Source organism: Medicago sativa, chromosome 2 (genome assembly GCF_051527215.1).
Source record: "Medicago sativa cultivar Bolivia chromosome 2, Bolivia_mono, whole genome shotgun sequence".
NCBI lineage: Eukaryota > Viridiplantae > Streptophyta > Magnoliopsida > Fabales > Fabaceae > Medicago > Medicago sativa.
In genome coordinates this window covers 3,935,099-3,953,000 of record NC_140750.1, presented here as the reverse complement: position 1 = coordinate 3,953,000, position 17,902 = coordinate 3,935,099, and the positions used below count along the sequence as shown (strand labels likewise).

Here is a 17,902-nt window from a genome sequence, read left to right as displayed (position 1 = left end):
ATTCGAATATCAACTAATATAAGGTTTGGATTTCGATCAGAAGAGACACTCATATTTGTGAATGATAATTCCTTGAATAGGATTATTTTCTGTGCGGTAATATATTGTCTTGAAAACATGGGTGTTTAGTCTAATTAAAAATTTCCATAATTGAACAAAGTTTTTAACCAATACAGATAACTTTTAGGAAAATTTAAGGGCTTGGTTTGAAAGTTTTTTAGATGGAAAACTAGGATTGGGTTCTAAACACGTTGGATAGAAAGATATTATTAAAGAAAGGATTCAAGCTTGCTCTTTTGTCTTTTTGGGAGATCTTCTTGTTTTTTTTTTTTGGGAGATCTTTTTGTGAGTTGAGAAGAGGAACATAAAGTGGCAAAAATTATGGTTCATTGTTGAAGTGAATTTTTTATAACTTATTTGTATATTTTGTAGCAACTCATTGATAGTTGACACGTTCGCAAGTGTACCGGAATGTCGTTGTAATAAAAAGAGTATTGAATCCATAACAACTTGAATCTGAAGGCTATCTTTTTCTCCTAAATATGCAATTTAAAAAGTGTTTTTGGATTTTAAGAAGATCGATGATGTAAACAATTGAAAATATGCAAATAATTTAAAACATCTCAGAATCATGAGTTTATCACACGACTATGAAAATTCCAAGTTGTATTCCTTTCTTTTGCCTTGTAAAAACAAGTCTAAGGATGCGGTAATATTTAAAGTATCAATTAATTTATCTCTAGTAATAAAAGAAGTCTCTCACCAACATGACTCTCTATTATCATGGTTTTCATTCCTAAAAAAAAAAAAATTATCATGGTTTTCATGTCGGCTCGACCCATTAAGCTTGATTTCTTATTTCATCCTAAAATTCATGGGTAATCAGACTGGAAGTTCCTAAGATATTTTGGACATGGAAAGTCTCATAGTTGAGGGAGAGATGACATTTTAGGAGAAGATATGATTTTCAGTCTCACCTGACACCCAACATAAGAAGAGAAATTTAAATTAACGGAAATGCTTAAATGCACGACAGGCTTTGTCGTGTGATTTGCACGACTTTGTATTCCACTTATTGATATTTCATATATTTTTATTTGTTTTAATTAAAACTTAATTATAAAAAAGGGAGTGAAGCCAAGTATTGGTCGTGTGGTTTCGTGGGCAGCAAATTGTCGTGCCCTTTAGCACTGCTCTTAAATTAATCACTTTAAAAAAAATTAAGAACTTATGAAAGAAGAAATTTAATTAATAAAATGAATTCAATTAATTTTCTAAACAACAAATTTTGCAAATAAAATAAAAAATCAACTACTTGACCTAAATAACAAGTATAGCTCCTCAATATCTGAATAATCACTAATTTTTTCAGCTAATGAATCAAACCCAGAATCAACATTTTCTTGAATTTCTTCCAAAGGACAAAGAACTCTCTCAGCTATCACTCTACACACTATAACTGATTTTCTTGTAAATGCCTCATCATCACATAGCCTAATAATGGATTCAAAGGCTTTTCCACTTGTGGAAGTAGTGTAAACACCTAGGGCACCTTGAAATTCCATGTTATTAGTAGAGAAACCATGCCTCAGAATTTGACATACACCACAATAATCTAAATCGCACAAGCTAAAAGAATTATTTATGCCAAGAGAGCATGCAATGTTGGTGCCATGGAACATTAAAAACTCATTTCCATCTGCAAGGCAACGTGGATGATTAATATGTAGCTTATAGGCATTAATCTTTACCATTTCTCGATACTCCTCAAAGCATGCAAGTGTTTTTGGCATGTTGTGCACTTTTAATATACAATCAATCTGCCTCAATTCTGAACTAACCAAATTTGTTCCATTTCCACATATTATTCCCACAATCTGCCGAGATGAATCTTCTTCAAGTTCCGTGACTGCAAAATAGAAGAATGTTTTGATAGAAGAATGTTTAATTTTGATAAACTATAAGTTTTTAAACTATAAGTCTTCAAGTTCACTTACATTAAAAAAAACTATGAATAAAAAAAATTACATAAGAAATACAACACAGATAAATAGCATAAAAGTGTTTTTCTTCGGACTAACTGCATATACTAATTACCATTGGTGTATTGAAGATGCAGAGTTAGGGGGTGCAATTTATTGTAAAAATAATAATAACTGTTTTATCATAAATATATATAAAAAAAAAAAGTTGTCTTTTGATCCAAAGGTGGGCCCTTATAAGTTTTTTTTTTTTTTCAAGTAGTCTAGTGGTAAGAGCTCACACAATTTAATTGTGGAGAAGTGGATTGTCCGGGATTCGAACTTCGGCCCATATATATAATATGTTGTATCCCTACCAACTGACTTAAAATTTTAGTAAATTTCAACCCACTTGATTGGCCTAGTGCTATTGGCCTGGGACCTGGGAGTGTGCTCCTCCTCAAGGTCTCAGGTTCGATTCTCCTGGTGCCAATTTAGGTGGGCTAATTTAGCTTCTTCAAAAAAAAAATTAGTAAATTTCAAAAATATTATTTTTGCTTTTGTCAAAAAAAAAATATTTTTGCTTTTCATTTTTTATTATTATAAAATTTATGTTTTATTAAAAATGGTAAAGATTCACTTTTAGACCATTACTGAGAGGTCTATATTAAACAGATCCATAAAAATAAATATTTAAATGATAAAATAATTAAATTTACTTTGGTTTTTAGGAAATATGGATTCTAGTAAGTCGAAGTTCAATTACGGGTAAGTAAAATTTGATCAATAATTATTTAATTTAGAAATTGAACTCAAATTCTTCAGAACGATTTGTCCTTTGGTGAAACTCATTAACCACTTGAGTTCAATCATAATTGTAACTAATAAAACATAAACTTTACTTACCCCTCAACTAAACGATTACTCTAACGGTTCTTTGCAGGATGTTCACCTTTCATTCTTTTCAGTAATATGATTTCGCACCCGTACACGAGTTCATTGAGTTGCGCTTGTAATTAGTGAATTTTTGTTAGGATAAATTAGAGTTGATCTGATTTATCGCGATGTATTCGGGTTTATGTTATTCTTGCATTAGGCCTAATGTCCTCTATCTCATTTTTTATTTAATATAATGTCTAAAAAACAATGATGAGGGCAGAAAATAAGTGTAATCAAAAGAATAGAAGCGCAGTAGAGATGAGTCAATTACTAAAAAAGCATCACAGTGGATCAAGTAAGTTTGCAGAGTATAAAATGGGGACAATCTTGTGACGTCACTATCATACTTAATTAGTGAGGGTGAACGTCAACATGAAAATATTTAGTGACATGGACATGTGCAATTTTTCCAAATCCAACCCCTGCTGCTAGCTAGTTAATGCTATCATATACGAGTCAGTAATCTACTATAGGTAGAAGATTAGTAACATTGATATACATGTGGAAAATTTAAGATGAAATATTGAAATTCATAACCTTTTTTTGACGACAACATTATAATTGTAATGAAAAAATCAGAATAATGCTTTGTAGTTTGTAGTACACACGAGAGTAGACGATGCATCACAATCACAATGAGTTAAAGATTATGTATTTTAATAAATAAAACATAAACCGAATCTTGATATTTTCTCTTTATTTTTTGACAGAAGAATTTTGGTATTTTCATAGTTTCTAGAAATACATATAATTATTATTATTATGTAAAAAAAAAAAAGCATATAATTATCCACCTCAAAAGTCTATTACCTTTGTTTAATAAGTAAAATTTATTATAGCTTAGTGATTTGGCTCAGGAGACATTGTGTGAAATCTTGAGTTTAAATATGGATTTAGGGTTTAGGGTAATATATAATATTTTGTGTGACTCTTCTTAAAGATGCATCCTGCTACTCTAGATTTCTTCTAATTTTTCCAGCACATTCATGTTAAATGTAACAATCAATTAACATGAAGAAATTAAGGGCAAAGAAACAAGAGTTACCTGAATGCTCAGTGATATGGTGTGCTTCAACAGCATTAAGGTTTTTCAGTTTCTCACCACATGTGTAACATATCAACATTGAAGGACGACAGTCGTCAGAATCCATCTCAACCATCAACCTTGTTCTAGATGAGACATTTTCTTCATCATAATCATCAACATGATTGGTTAACCTTGAACTTGAAGATGCTGATGCCCTTCTTGTTGTTCTAAAAGTGCATTCCAAATCCTTACTTCCACTTCTGGTAAGAACTCCATCTATTATAGGATCACTTATGTCAATGTTCCCTTCAGGTTTTCTCGATGAAAAGTACCTCTTGCTTCCTTGGATATTTGAATGCTCAAGTAAACCTGACTTTCTTCTCTGATTACTAGTATAGTGACCAGTGCCAAGCACGGGGAAATAAAAAACTTTTTTGATCAAATGTATAGATTTTATATTATGTTATCTTAAAGTTATAAGTGTGGTTATATTTTAAATTTGATATGGAAAAAAAATATCGTCTTAATTTTGTTAATTTTGTATATATTTTGAAATATCTAAACATTGCACATAACGATTAAAGTATTTAGATTTATACTTATACTAATTATTTGTAGTATAAGATGTACTCATTGTTAAACTTAGCATATGTAATATTTTTGCAAAAATACGCCGACGTATTGTATATTATTATTTGTTGACATAATGTATTTTATTAATCATAAAAACTAAACTAAAATTTTTGTATTTTTTATATATAATAGTCAGTGTCAGATGTATACACCTAGACTGTGAATGCAAACGTTAATTTTTTTGCGGGTGTGTATAAATATAGTTTGGGCTACAGAAATGCCGATTGTTATTTGTTTTTATTTTTTACAAAACCAATGGTCTAATGTAAATATTGTATTTTAGGGTAAGAACGATGTAAAAAAAAAAGTTTCGTGTATTGTTATACCTGAAAAGTGCATCAATTAAAAGTCAATGGCAGGAGGACCTGCTTATATAGAAATTGCATGTCATGTAATGACCAGTAAACCTTACAAAGAAATTAAAAAAAAACGACTTCCAAACAATACACAACTTTAGTTTTCTAAATTATAGCAACAACAAATTCTAAAACATAACCAACGATCATTCTTTTTGAAGAACTTCACGATACACAACATTTGTGGTCTCCTTCCAAACATTATTATCTTCATCCAAGATGAGCAGCTTCAAACATTTTCTAGAAGTAACTTGAGAGACAGCGACATAGAGTTGTCCATGTGTGAACACGGGCTTAGGAAGATAAACTTCCACTCGAGATAAAGATTGACCCTGACTTTTATTTATTGTCATTGCAAAACAATGCGTCAATGGAAATTGCCTGCGCCTAAATTTGAAGGGTAGTCCTGGATCACTCGGAATAAGATTCATCCTAGGAATGAATACCCTGGTACCTGCCCTTTTCCTGTAATTACGGTAGCAGCTATCGTGCTCTTCCCTAGATGTGTAACTGTCAGCCTCGTACCATTACACAGTCTATTGGCCTGATCGATGTTTCTCATCAGCATAACTGGACATCCCACCCTTAGTTTCAACCGATGATTTGGAATTCCAGAGCTCTTAATACCATTAAGAAATACCGTTGTGAACCAATCACTTTGGACATCAGAATTTTCACCCGATCGACAAACAGAATTAAAGCTTAAATACTCTTTCTCTTCACCTGGAATCAGTGACATCATATATTCATTAACATGCTCAACTGAACCAAGCGTTGGTGCGAGTATTCCCCTTTCTTGGAAAAATAGCGCGTCACCAAGGTTATCATTCAAATCGGGATACACAAAGTCTATAAGTGACATCAACAGATTTGTTGTGTCCGATATGAGCAAATATTCAGGAATTTCTACCTTCATTTCACCATTCTCATCTGAAGCGTCGTTGTCGTCTCCAATTGATAGTATCCACTTGCCAAAATTAGCAATTTCTTCCTGCTCTACAGGTACCGAAGATGCACCCAATCTCATATTAAGAGTAAGCCTTAACACATTACAATAAGCCCATATCTTTGATGAATTGATTGGGGCATCAACAATATCCTGCCTCGTTCCTTTTTGGACAACCGGCAATATTTTCCTGAAATCACCACCTAAAACTACTATCATTCCACCAAAAGGTCTAAACTCGTTTAGGGGATCATTCTTGGACATGATATCACGCATTGATCGGTCAACTGCCTCAAAACACCATCGGTGCATCATTGGAGCCTCATCCCAAATTATCAACTTTGCAGCACGCACCAGGTCTGCCCTAGGACTATCCTTTTCCATTGTAAGCGATGATGCCTCATTAATCTCAATAGGGACTGTCAGCATCGAGTGCGCGGTTCATCCACCTGGTAATAGAAGAGTCGTTATACCGATGGATGCAACATTCAATACAATTAATCCCTTCGTTCTAACAACCGCCGACAATGTTTTCCATATAAAGGTTTTTCCAGTACCACCGTAACCATATAAGAAAAAGAAACCACCGTCGTCAGAACCAATGTGAAGGTGAGAAAAACACAAGAAGGGGGGTTGAATTGTGTTTTGAAAAATTCTTCGTTTCTCCTAAAAACTGAACACACTGATCAGAAGCTAGGTGAGACAGCTTCTGAAGTGATAATCAGAATCTAAAAGCAGCGGAATAAAACAGAGAGAGAGAAGAAGAACGACACAAAGCAATTATACTGGTTCCTTCCACAATCCGGAAGTAGTCCAGTCCCCCTTGCACTTCCAAGGAGATTTCACTATGAGTAATATCTGATTACAAATGCTCAAGCACACAAGCAAGAGACTTCCTTTGCTCAAGCACACAAGCTAGAGACTTCCTTTGCTCAAGAACACAATCAAGAGACTTCCTGCTCAAGCACAACTGCAAGAGACTTCCTAACTAAACAAAATTACACAGAAAATTGTTTAAGGTTGAACACTTGATATACAATCAGTGGTGCTCACAATACAAATCAGATACAGACTCAATGAACTTAAGAATTTCTAAGATATGACTTTGAGACACAGAAATTCTAAGTGAATGCAGAACAATTTCAGCAGAGGTTTGGTACTTGTGAAAATCTTGTGAGTCTTTCGTTTAGCGTTCTTGCATTACCAATTCTCTAGGTCTTCACTCCTTTATATAGAGGTGTGAAAGAGACGTTATGAAATTGCCAGCACACCAAAGAGTCGTTAGTTGAAGCTTGATCTTTCATCAATGATCTTTTGCCTGATTTGGTTGTTGTCCTATGAAGAACCAATTTGAAATCCATTCCTTATCCAAAGGAACATATATGCAGGCGAGACCGTATTCTGGAGCTGTTTTCTTGTCTTGAAGCGTGGACACAAAACAGAGTAGTGGAGAACGTGGTTGTACAATTCGTACAAAGTACAATGTCAACGCTTTCGTCCAAAATGCAAGCACAAGCCTTCAAACATCTTTGAAATGACCGTTGCAAAATTCCACTAATCCTTTGTTTGTGTTTTCGAATCCAATGGACAGCTTTTGCATTGATAATTCTTCAATTCTTGAATCTTTTGCAAATCCAGTTGAGATTCAGCTTCTGGTGAAATAGCTTCTGATGAGGCAGCTTCTGATGATATGACTTCTGCAGCTTCTGATGACGCAGCTTCTGATGATGTGGCTTCTGGACCTCTTGTCTTCAGAAGCACTATTCTTCAGGAGCAGCTTTACTTCAGGAGCGCTATTTCTTCAGGAGCAGCTTGACTTCAGGAGCGCTTTGCCTTCAGAATCATCTAAGCTTCATTTTCTTTTGCTCTTTATTTGCTCATTCAGAACCAATGATGATGTGACTTTATAATTATGGTCCTGTACACTTGAACAAATATTAGCTAGTCCAATTTACAATTTTTAATACCTTGTTATCATCAAAACTCTTTAAGGTTCATTGTTAAACACATTTTGTTCCAACAATCTCCCCCTTTTTGATGATGACAAACAAAAGTATTTAAAATTGATCAATTGTTGTTAATCTAATTAACAAGTTGACTTTGGGGTTCTGAGGTTTGTAAGCTCAGAATCTGAGGTTTGTAAGCTCAAACTCCCCCTGAGTCTGATAGTATTTAAGGTGAGGTTTGTAAGCTCCCCCTAAGTTCTATCCAGGTTAATTAAATTCATTTTTCGCACAATAAAAAATATCAGAGCTTAAAAACAAAATTGAATCATTGAAAGAATTAACTTATAGATAAGAAGAATGGTTCAATTAATTTTACTTGAATTTTGATACTCCTTCGTTCGTTCATAGCTTATACCAATAAGGTAAAAAAAATGATAGAAGTTTTTCAAAAAATTTCAAATGCCATTAATGGGGCTCAGAGCCTTTAAATACTTGTCACATATACTCCCCCTTTTGTCATTATCAAAAAAAATAAAAAAAACATAAAAGACAAAAGGAGAGTATACAAGAAATTAATCAAAAGAGAGTATACAAGAAATTAATCAGATCAAAAATATATGAACATGAATATCTAAAATATCAGAAGCAGCTAAACAGTCAGAATCAGTAAGCATTCAGAAGCAAAGAGAATTAAAACAGAATGGTTTCAGAAGCAAGGACTAGGAATTTAAAACAAACAACAAACAAAAAGAAAAACACATGGGTGTGCAACTAAGGGTTGGTTTGTTGTTGTTTCTTCATCTTCTCCATCTCTTCAATTTTCTTCTGCAACAGTTCTTCAAGTTGTTGTTGCCTCTGGAGAAGAGCTTGTTCCCTTTCTCTAGCTTCTTGCTGCTGCTGTGCCATCTGTTTCTTCAGAAGCTTACACAACCTTGCTTCTCTGGTCAAGTAATCCGTTTCTAAGAAGAAAGGCTGGTTTGCCAGGAGCAGTGTAGAACTTCTTACTCTAAGACTCTGATTCAGATTTTCCATTAACCTTCTGACTGATGCTTGCTTGACTCTGATGCATTTAGCCTTGATCTCTTCAATAAGCTCAGCTGCCCGGTTCTGAAGAGATGCCCAGGAGTCTTCATATGCACTTGTGAGATCAATTGTCCTTCGTTGATCCACAAGATTATGCAATCTACTAAGGATTGTCAGAAGCTCAGAATTAATATATCCAGATTCCAGGATGTTTGTGGGTGGTTGTTCAAGGATTTCAAGATCAGAATCACTGATTTCCAGATCTTGAACAGGGTTAGGAATTGGAATGGTAAAGTGTGTTTGAGTGTTTGAAGATGAAGGCTGGTCAGAGGCAATGTGAGTGGTAGAGGTTGAGGCTTGAACATTGACTAGAGAGATGTCAACATCCATGGGAGTTGGTTGTGGGGAGTGTTCAATTTCAGTTGGTGGTTGTTGTGGTGAAGTTGATGTTTGAGTGTTGAGTTGGGGGTCAATGGTAGCTGTTGGTGATTGTGGGGGTGTTGTGGGTTTATGTGGTTCAGGTGTTTGTTGATGGGGGTTTTCTGAAACAACGTTTTCAGAAGCAGCTGCTTCTGGAGTTGCTTCAGAGGCCTTTTCTGAAGTAGATTTGTCTATGGGTAACTCACCTGAGTAATGGAGAGCAAGATTGTCTAAGACAGAAGTGTCTTCTATTGGTTCAGGTACAGATGGTGAAGAAGGTGAAATGGGGATAGAGGTGACTGGAATCTGAATTACCTGATCTGCAGGGCCAGCTTCAGAAGTGATCTTCTGTGGATCAGCAGCTTGAGGAACTACTTCTGAAGTTCCCTCTTCTAGAGCATTTTCAAAAATGAGCATCATATCGTCTTCCTCATTGTCTTCAGTGGGCTTACCAGCAATGGCTCTTACTTCAGCCAATTTATCTTTGTAGAACCTATCACAGTCTTCCAATCCCAAAGCCTTGAGGTTTTCATCTCTTTGATGAGTGTATTGTGCTTTTAGATCCTTTTTGTCTGCAATAAGTTCAGAAGCACGTTCATCTGCCATCCTTTTCCTTATTGGAGTCATCTCAACCATAGGACTCACAAGTTGAAGGGGAGCCTTCTTCTTCTTCAGCTTGGGATCAGCCTCTTCTTTTTCCATTTCTTCAAGAGCTTCCTCCAGCTGCTCTTGAGTGATTACCAAGTCTGCCTTACCTTTTCTTCTCTTCTGAGGAATAGAAGCAGCACCAATCTTCTGCATCTTTCCTTTATCCTTGATAGAAACAGGTTTAGCTTCAGACTTAGCAACTTTAGCAATAGCAGCTTCTGACTCAGTACTGGTTCTGGCCTTCTTTCCTTTAGTAGGAGCAGCATCAGATTCAGAACTAGTTCTGGCCCTTTTCCCTTTAGGTGCATCAGAAACAGCAGCTTCTGACACAGCAACTGCTTTGGCCTTCTTGCCTTTCCCTTTAGCAAGAGCAGCTTCCTCCTGAGACCTCGCATCTTCCTCCAAGACGTACTCAGCTACTAATCTAGCTAAGTGTTCAGGATTACTTTCCTTAACTATGGAAGGAAAGTCTCTGATAATCTCAGATTCTTCTGTGGTCAACTCCAACCATTTCTCATCTTTAGGAGTTGTCTTGAAAAAGTGCATTGAATGCAAAGTCTTGCTACTGATAGTCTTCTCTGCAGTAGAAACTTCGAAGCATTTATCAGAAGCATCCCTTGTTCTTCTCAACAAATCCAGCACTTTCCCTTGATAAAAGATCTCAGAGAGCAATCTTCCATAGGGCACTTGTTTCCTTCCTTTGACTGTGCTTTCATTAATAGCCCAGCAGAGATGATCCAATACATATCTTGGAAAGTTTATCTTTTCCAGATTGGTCATGAAATAGATTGCTAGCTTCTGTTGGTTGTTGGGTTGATCAGACCCACCTGCTCTTTGAAAGAAGCAATCATTGCTGAATTTCACCAACATTCTATTGTGAATCTCCATTTCAGAAGGCTTAGCATCTTTGTTTCCACCCAGAAGAGTGTTGTAGTAGTTTTGCAGAAGGACATCATCCTTTTTAACAATTTCTTGAAACCTTCCTTCTGCATCCATTCTACAAGCTTTAGCAACTATCTCCTCTGTGATGATTACATGAATACCCATCACTTCAGACCTTATCTCAAGGCTACTGAAGGAAGTGGGATTCAACTCAATCTCCTTCTTTCCTTTCTTCGACCCAGCTGGTTTATCTGCTGCCTTCACAGGCTTTCTATTGACGATTTCAGCCCTTAACCAGAAATCTTTGACCAAGTTCACATATGTTGGCCCATTTAGCATGTTGAAGTAGCCAGACAGTTTCTGAGTTTCTACGTAGCCTTCCATGTCCACTTCGTACTTCTTGAGTGAAGTGAAGTCCACTGGCGATTCTACTTGGACGATTAAGGATTTCCATGGAATATCCATAGTCTTCTCTTTGTAGATGGACCCAGATTCTGATACGCTTTGCTTGTTTGATGTAGATTCTGAAACTTTTGAGCTTGATGATGCCATTTGATGATTGACGAAGATTTGAAGAAGATAAAGATTTTAGGGTTCTAAGGTTGAGAGAATGCGCTTACTTCACAAGAGGTTTGAGAGCAAATGTGTTTGTTGTGAGTGAGTAGTGTGTGAATTGTCAAAGTGTTAAAAGTAAAACGATTGCAATTCAAAAGAGACAAACAAACATAACATTAATGACAAAATTGGGGGCGCGTGAAAAGTACTTTCAAAGCTATTAAATCATCATTGCCCTTTTAGTTATACACCAACACATACAGGCCACGTAAGAAGTTCACAGAGTGACTACCAAGTTAGTGGGCCAGAAGTTACTTTTTAAAATGTAACTTCCAACGTTTCCACTAATTCAACTATTCAGAAGCAACAAATCCAGCTTCTGGACTTCAGATGCTGACGTCATCATCAGAAGCGAGTTTTCCTCAGAACCTCAATAAAGAGCTTCTGATGGACTACCGCTTCTGAACTAACTTCAGAACCTAAAATCCTATTCAGGAGCAAGCAAGCATTTAATCAGATACAAAGTGCATGTTCAAATTTTTCTTTATAAAATCAAATCTTTCAACAGTTAAAGGCTTAGTAAATATATCAGCCCATTGATTTTCAGTATCAATGAATTGTATATCTAAAATTCCTTTTTGAACATAATCTCTGATAAAATGGTGTTTGATTTCAATGTGCTTCGCTCTTGAATGCAAAATTGGATTTTTAGACAAACAAATAGCAGCAGTATTATCACAATAAATGGGAATACTGTTAGCAGTCATCTGATAATCTTCCAACTGATGTTTCATCCAGAGTAGTTGTGTACAACAACTTGCAGCTGAAATGTATTCTGCTTCTGCTGTAGACATAGCAATAGTTGTTTGTTTTTTGCTAGCCCAGGATATAAGATTATCACCCAGAAATTGACAATTGCCACTGGTTGACTTTCTTTCAATCCTATCACCAGCATAATCAGCATCACAGAATCCAATTAGCTTATAATCTAAGGATTTCCTATAAAGGAGTCCAAGATTAGTTGTTCCTTTCAAATACCTGAAGATTCTCTTGACAGCAGTCATATGAGATTCTTTAGGATCTGATTGGAATCTTGCACACAAGCATACACTGAATAAAATATCTGGCCTAGATGCAGTGAGGTATAACAAAGAACCAATCATACCTCTATACAGCTTCTGATCTACTTTAGCTCCTTCATCTTCTTTGCTTAAGGTGCACGTAGGGTGCATTGGAGTGTTCATCACTTTACAATCTTCAAGTTTGAACTTCTTCAGAAGCTCCTTTGTGTACTTTGATTGATGAACATAGACTCCATCTTTGCATTGATTGATTTGAATGCCAAGGAAGAACTTCAGCTCTCCCATCATGCTCATTTCAAATTCATCCTGCATCAACTCAGAAAATTCCTTGCAAAGAGATGCATTAGTAGAACCAAATATTATATCATCAACATATATTTGCACAACAAGAATATCTTTCCCAAGGGTCCTTCTGAAGAGTGTAGTATCAACCTGTCCTCTTTTAAAGTCATTTTTGATTAAGAAATTACTTAGTCTATCATACCAAGCTCTGGGAGCTTGTTTCAAGCCATATAGTGATTTCTTCAGTTTAAAAACATGGTCAGGATATTTAATATCCTCAAATCCAGGAGGTTGCTTGACATACACTTCTTCTTCTATGACACCATTTAGAAAAGCACTCTTGACATCCATTTGATATAATATTATGCCATGATTAACTGCATAGGAAAGAAGTAACCTGATTGCTTCCAATCTTGCAACTGGAGCAAACGTTTCAGTGTAATCAATGCCTTCTTGTTGACTATACCCTTGTGCAACAAGCCTGGCTTTGTTTCTTGTTACTTCACCTTGCTCATTCAGCTTGTTTCTGAATACTCATTTTGTTCCAATAATGTTCTTGTGCTGAGGTTTGGGTACCAGATCCCACACATCATTTCTTTGAAATTGATTCAACTCTTCTTGCATAGCTAGGATCCATCCATCATCTGAAAGTGCTTCATCAACTGTTGTAGGTTCAATCATTGAGATTAGTCCAATCATTGACTCCTCTTGTCTGAAATGTGATCTTGTTCTTCTTGGACTATCTTTGTTTCCAATGATTAGCTCCTCAGGATGTGAAGACTTGTGTTTGAATGTGTTTCTGGGAGGATCTGCTTGATGTGAGCCATCTTGTGCTTCATCAGAAGCAGCTTCATCTTGTGCTTCTGATGTGGGTTCAGCTTCTGGACTATCTTCAGACTCAGCTATCTGATCAGGTTCTGGAGTAGCTTCAGGAACCTGTATCTCTGCAGAACTTTCACCTTGCTTTGAAGTTTTATCTCCAAGCTCCTTGTCATCAAATTTAACGTGCATAGATTCTTCAACACAAAGTGTTTCTGAATTATACACTCTGTATGCCTTTGACCTTTCAGAGTAACCTAAAAAGATTCCCCTTTGGGCCTTGGCATCAAATTTCTTTAGGTAGAGCTTGTTGTTCAGAATGTAACATGTACATCCAAATTGATGAAAATAAGAGATATTGGGTTTTCTTCCTTTAAAGAGTTCATATGCTGTTTTCTCCAAAATAGGTCTAATATAGATCCTGTTCTGAACATAGCATGTTGTATTCACTGCTTCTGCCCAAAAATGTTTTGGTAAATTGTTTTCATGAATCATGGTTCTGGCCATTTCTTGTAAAGTTCTATTCTTTCTCTCTACAACCCCATTTTGTTGTGGTGTTCTAGGAGAAGAGAACTCATGGAAAATTCCATGTTTTTCACAAAAAGCTTCAAATGGCTCATTTTCATTTTCTCCACCATGATCACTTCTGACTTTCAAAATTTTTGATTCTTTTTCAGATTGAATTTGAGTGCAGAAGCTACTGAATACATCACACGCAACATCTTTACTCTTTATGAATTTCACCCAAGTCCATCTGCTGTAATCATCAACAATGACTAATCCATATCTACTTCCATATAGGGATGCAGTACTCACTGGTCCAAATAAATCAATATGGAGTAATTCTAAAGGTCTGGAGGTTGAAACAATGTCTTTGGTTTTAAAAGATGATTTCACAATTTTCCCTCTCTGACATGCACCACAGAGTGCATCTGAATGATAGTCAATGTCTGGTAGCCCTTTCACAAGTTGTAACTTACTAAGCTTAGAGATTAACCTCCAGTTAGCATGTCCCAACCTTCTGTGCCACATCCATTTCTTATCATTCATTGATAGTAGGCAAACCACCTTCTGATCAGCCAGTTCAGAAAAATTGATTTTATAGACATTGTCAACTCTCTTTCCCTTGAACACAATGGATTTGTCTTTCTTGTTGATTACTGTACAGTTGGGTTTTTCAAAAAGCACATCATAACCATTATCACAAAATTGACTAATGCTCAAAAGGTTATGTTCAAGACCATCTACCAACCATACATTATTAATTGAGGTAGAGGAATTACCAATAGTTCCTGTACCTATGATCTTGCCTGACTGGTTGCCCCCAAATTTCACATTTCCTCCCTCTTTCATTGTTAGGCTGAGGAACATGGACTTGTCTCCTGTCATGTGTCTTGAGCAACCGCTGTCTAGGTACCATGATCTTTGCTTTGGCACTGCTCTTAGACATACCTGCATCATTGACATTTTTAGATTTAGGTACCCATTGTTCTATGGGTCCTGGAAGGTTAGTACTTAAGGCTTTACTCTTCACTTCTTGTACCTTGTGCTGTGAGTTGGGTTGCTTCTGATTAACCATCACCTTAGGTTTTGGTACTTCAGAAGCAGTAACTATCTTCTTCTGAAACTTAGACTTCAGAACCCCAGATTTTGGTTTCACCAGACTTTGAGGAATAGGTTCTGATCTTTTCAGGATCCTGACCTTTGAAGTCTTGGAATCAGATTTGATCATAGCCTTTGACTTAGAGTTCTTTGGCGTTGAAGTAATCTTAGCCTTAGGACTAGAAGCTTCAGGTTCTGATTGAACAACAGTTTCCAACTCAGCCCCTTCTGGTACAAAGAATGTTTTCAGACCTTCCTTGATGCATTCACAACAAGATTTTAGATTGGTTTTCTCAAGTTTCACTTCTGGAAAACCAATTCCTCTGCCATTGTTCTTGTAAATGCTATAAATCATAGAAGCTACTCTGCTTCTGTCAATGCCAGATATAATAAAATCTTCAAGAGCAATTTCATGGTTACTTAAAGGTTTTTCATTACACTTTTCTTGTAGCTTCTGACATAAGAACCTGAGCTGATCTTCATATGTTTTACACATGAAGTCAAAGCCCCTAAGTCCTTGTTCAGAAGCTTTCAGATCCAATAGAGTTGATTTTTGCTGTTGTACCAAATCAGCATATTTTTCTTTTAAATCCTTCAACTCATTGGTTCTTACTTCAAAATGTGTAAGAAGTTCTTTAAGTGACTCAACAAGTTCATCTCTGGGAATTTTGGAATATACCTCGTTTTCATCTTCTGAGTCTGAATCTGATCCAGCTTCTGAAGTTGCTGTTGCTACCAACCCAACAGCTACCTTTGCATCTTCATCAGCTTCCTCTTTATCAGATCCAGATTCACTACCCAAATCATCCCAGGTTGCCATTAAACTCTGCTTAATCTGCTTCTTGAGTTTGCTTGGTTTGAATGTAGACCTCTTTGACTTGTCCTTTGACTTTTCTCTTTGAAGATCAGGGCATTCAGCAATGAAGTGTCCAGGCTTCTTACAGTTGAAGCATCCCTTCTGATCTTCTTTCTTTGAGCTTCTGGAGTTACCCCTTCTGGAGAGAAACTTTCTGTTCTTCTTGGCCAGATATTGAAGTCTGTTTGAGAGCATGGCCATTTCAGCAGCATCTGGTTCAGAATCTGAACTTGACTGTTCTTCCTCTTCAGATTCAACTACTTTGAGAGCTTTTGATGACTTGCCTTTGGATGGAAGAGCTATTGATTTACTCTTCTTAGTAGACTCATGTTCATTAAGACTTAACTCATGAACTTTGAGAGAACTAACAAGATCTTCGACACTTAAAGTGTTTAAATCTTTAGCTTCCTCAATGGCAGTCACTTTTGGTCTCCATCTGGCAGGTAAGCTTCTGAGTATCTTGCTTACATGATCAGAAGCAACATAGCTCTTCTTTAGAATCTGTAGCCCAGAAACTAAGGTTTGAAACCTTGAGTACATCTCCTCAATAGTTTCATCATCCTTCATCTTGAATAACTCATACTGATGTACAAGCAGGAGAGCCTTTGCTTCTTTGACCTTCTTGCTCCCTTCATAATTTGAACAAAGAGAAGCAAACATAGCTTTAGCAGTGGATTTGTCACTCATCTTCATATACTCTGCTTTGGGTATGGCAGTGACAAGGGCTCCTCTGATAATATGATGCTTCTTGTAAAGTTTCCTCAGTTCTGGAGTATGTTTCTTTCTATCCACAGCAGCTCCTTCTTCATCAAGGACTAAATCACCAACACCATCTTCCAGAATATCCCATAATTCTTCATCCAGGCTCATGATGTAACTGTAAAAGTTGGTCTTCCACCAAGAGAACTCTTCAGCATCTCCATTGAACTTTGGAACTTTTCCAACACTGGTTTTCTTACTATCACTATAATCATGTGAGACATGTTTATAGCTAGTATCACTAGAACCAGTAGGAGGAGGAGTAGACATGTTTTTCTCAGATCTTTGACTGTTGCACGGTTAAGTGTTACACAACAAACCAGGCTCTGATACCAATTGAAGGTGAGAAAAACACAAGAAGGGGGTTGAATTGTGTTTTGAAAAATTCTTCGTTTCTCCTAAAAACTGAACACACTGATCAGAAGCTAGGTGAGACAGCTTCTGAAGTGATAATCAGAATCTAAAAGCAGCGGAATAAAACAGAGAGAGAGAAGAAGAACGACACAAAGCAATTATACTGGTTCCTTCCACAATCCGGAAGTAGTCCAGTCCCCCTTGCACTTCCAAGGAGATTTCACTATGAGTAATATCTGATTACAAATGCTCAAGCACACAAGCAAGAGACTTCCTTTGCTCAAGCACACAAGCTAGAGACTTCCTTTGCTCAAGAACACAATCAAGAGACTTCCTGCTCAAGCACAACTGCAAGAGACTTCCTAACTAAACAAAATTACACAGAAAATTGTTTAAGGTTGAACACTTGATATACAATCAGTGGTGCTCACAATACAAATCAGATACAGACTCAATGAACTTAAGAATTTCTAAGATATGACTTTGAGACACAGAAATTCTAAGTGAATGCAGAACAATTTCAGCAGAGGTTTGGTACTTGTGAAAATCTTGTGAGTCTTTCGTTTAGCGTTCTTGCATTACCAATTCTCTAGGTCTTCACTCCTTTATATAGAGGTGTGAAAGAGACGTTATGAAATTGCCAGCACACCAAAGAGTCGTTAGTTGAAGCTTGATCTTTCACCAATGATCTTTTGCCTGATTTGGTTGTTGTCCTATGAAGAACCAATTTGAAATCCATTCCTTATCCAAAGGAACATATATGCAGGCGAGACCGTATTCTGGAGCTGTTTTCTTGTCTTGAAGCGTGGACA

The 17,902-nt window shown here is 36.4% G+C and overlaps 1 protein-coding gene across 1 annotated transcript in view; it reads right to left on the bottom strand.

Annotated features, from left to right (window-relative positions):
• Nucleotides 1–1,307: 1,307 nt before the first annotated feature.
• Nucleotides 1,308–17,902, bottom strand: part of LOC146943741 (uncharacterized) — a 39,901-nt gene continuing 23,306 nt past the window's right edge. The window contains exons 4-5 of the mRNA XM_085747733.1: nt 3,946–4,316; nt 1,308–1,909 (exon numbers count right to left, since the gene is read on the bottom strand). Coding sequence (XP_085603859.1) covers nt 1,308–1,909; nt 3,946–4,316 — 973 coding nt within the window. The remainder of the gene's footprint in view (nt 1,910–3,945; nt 4,317–17,902) is intronic.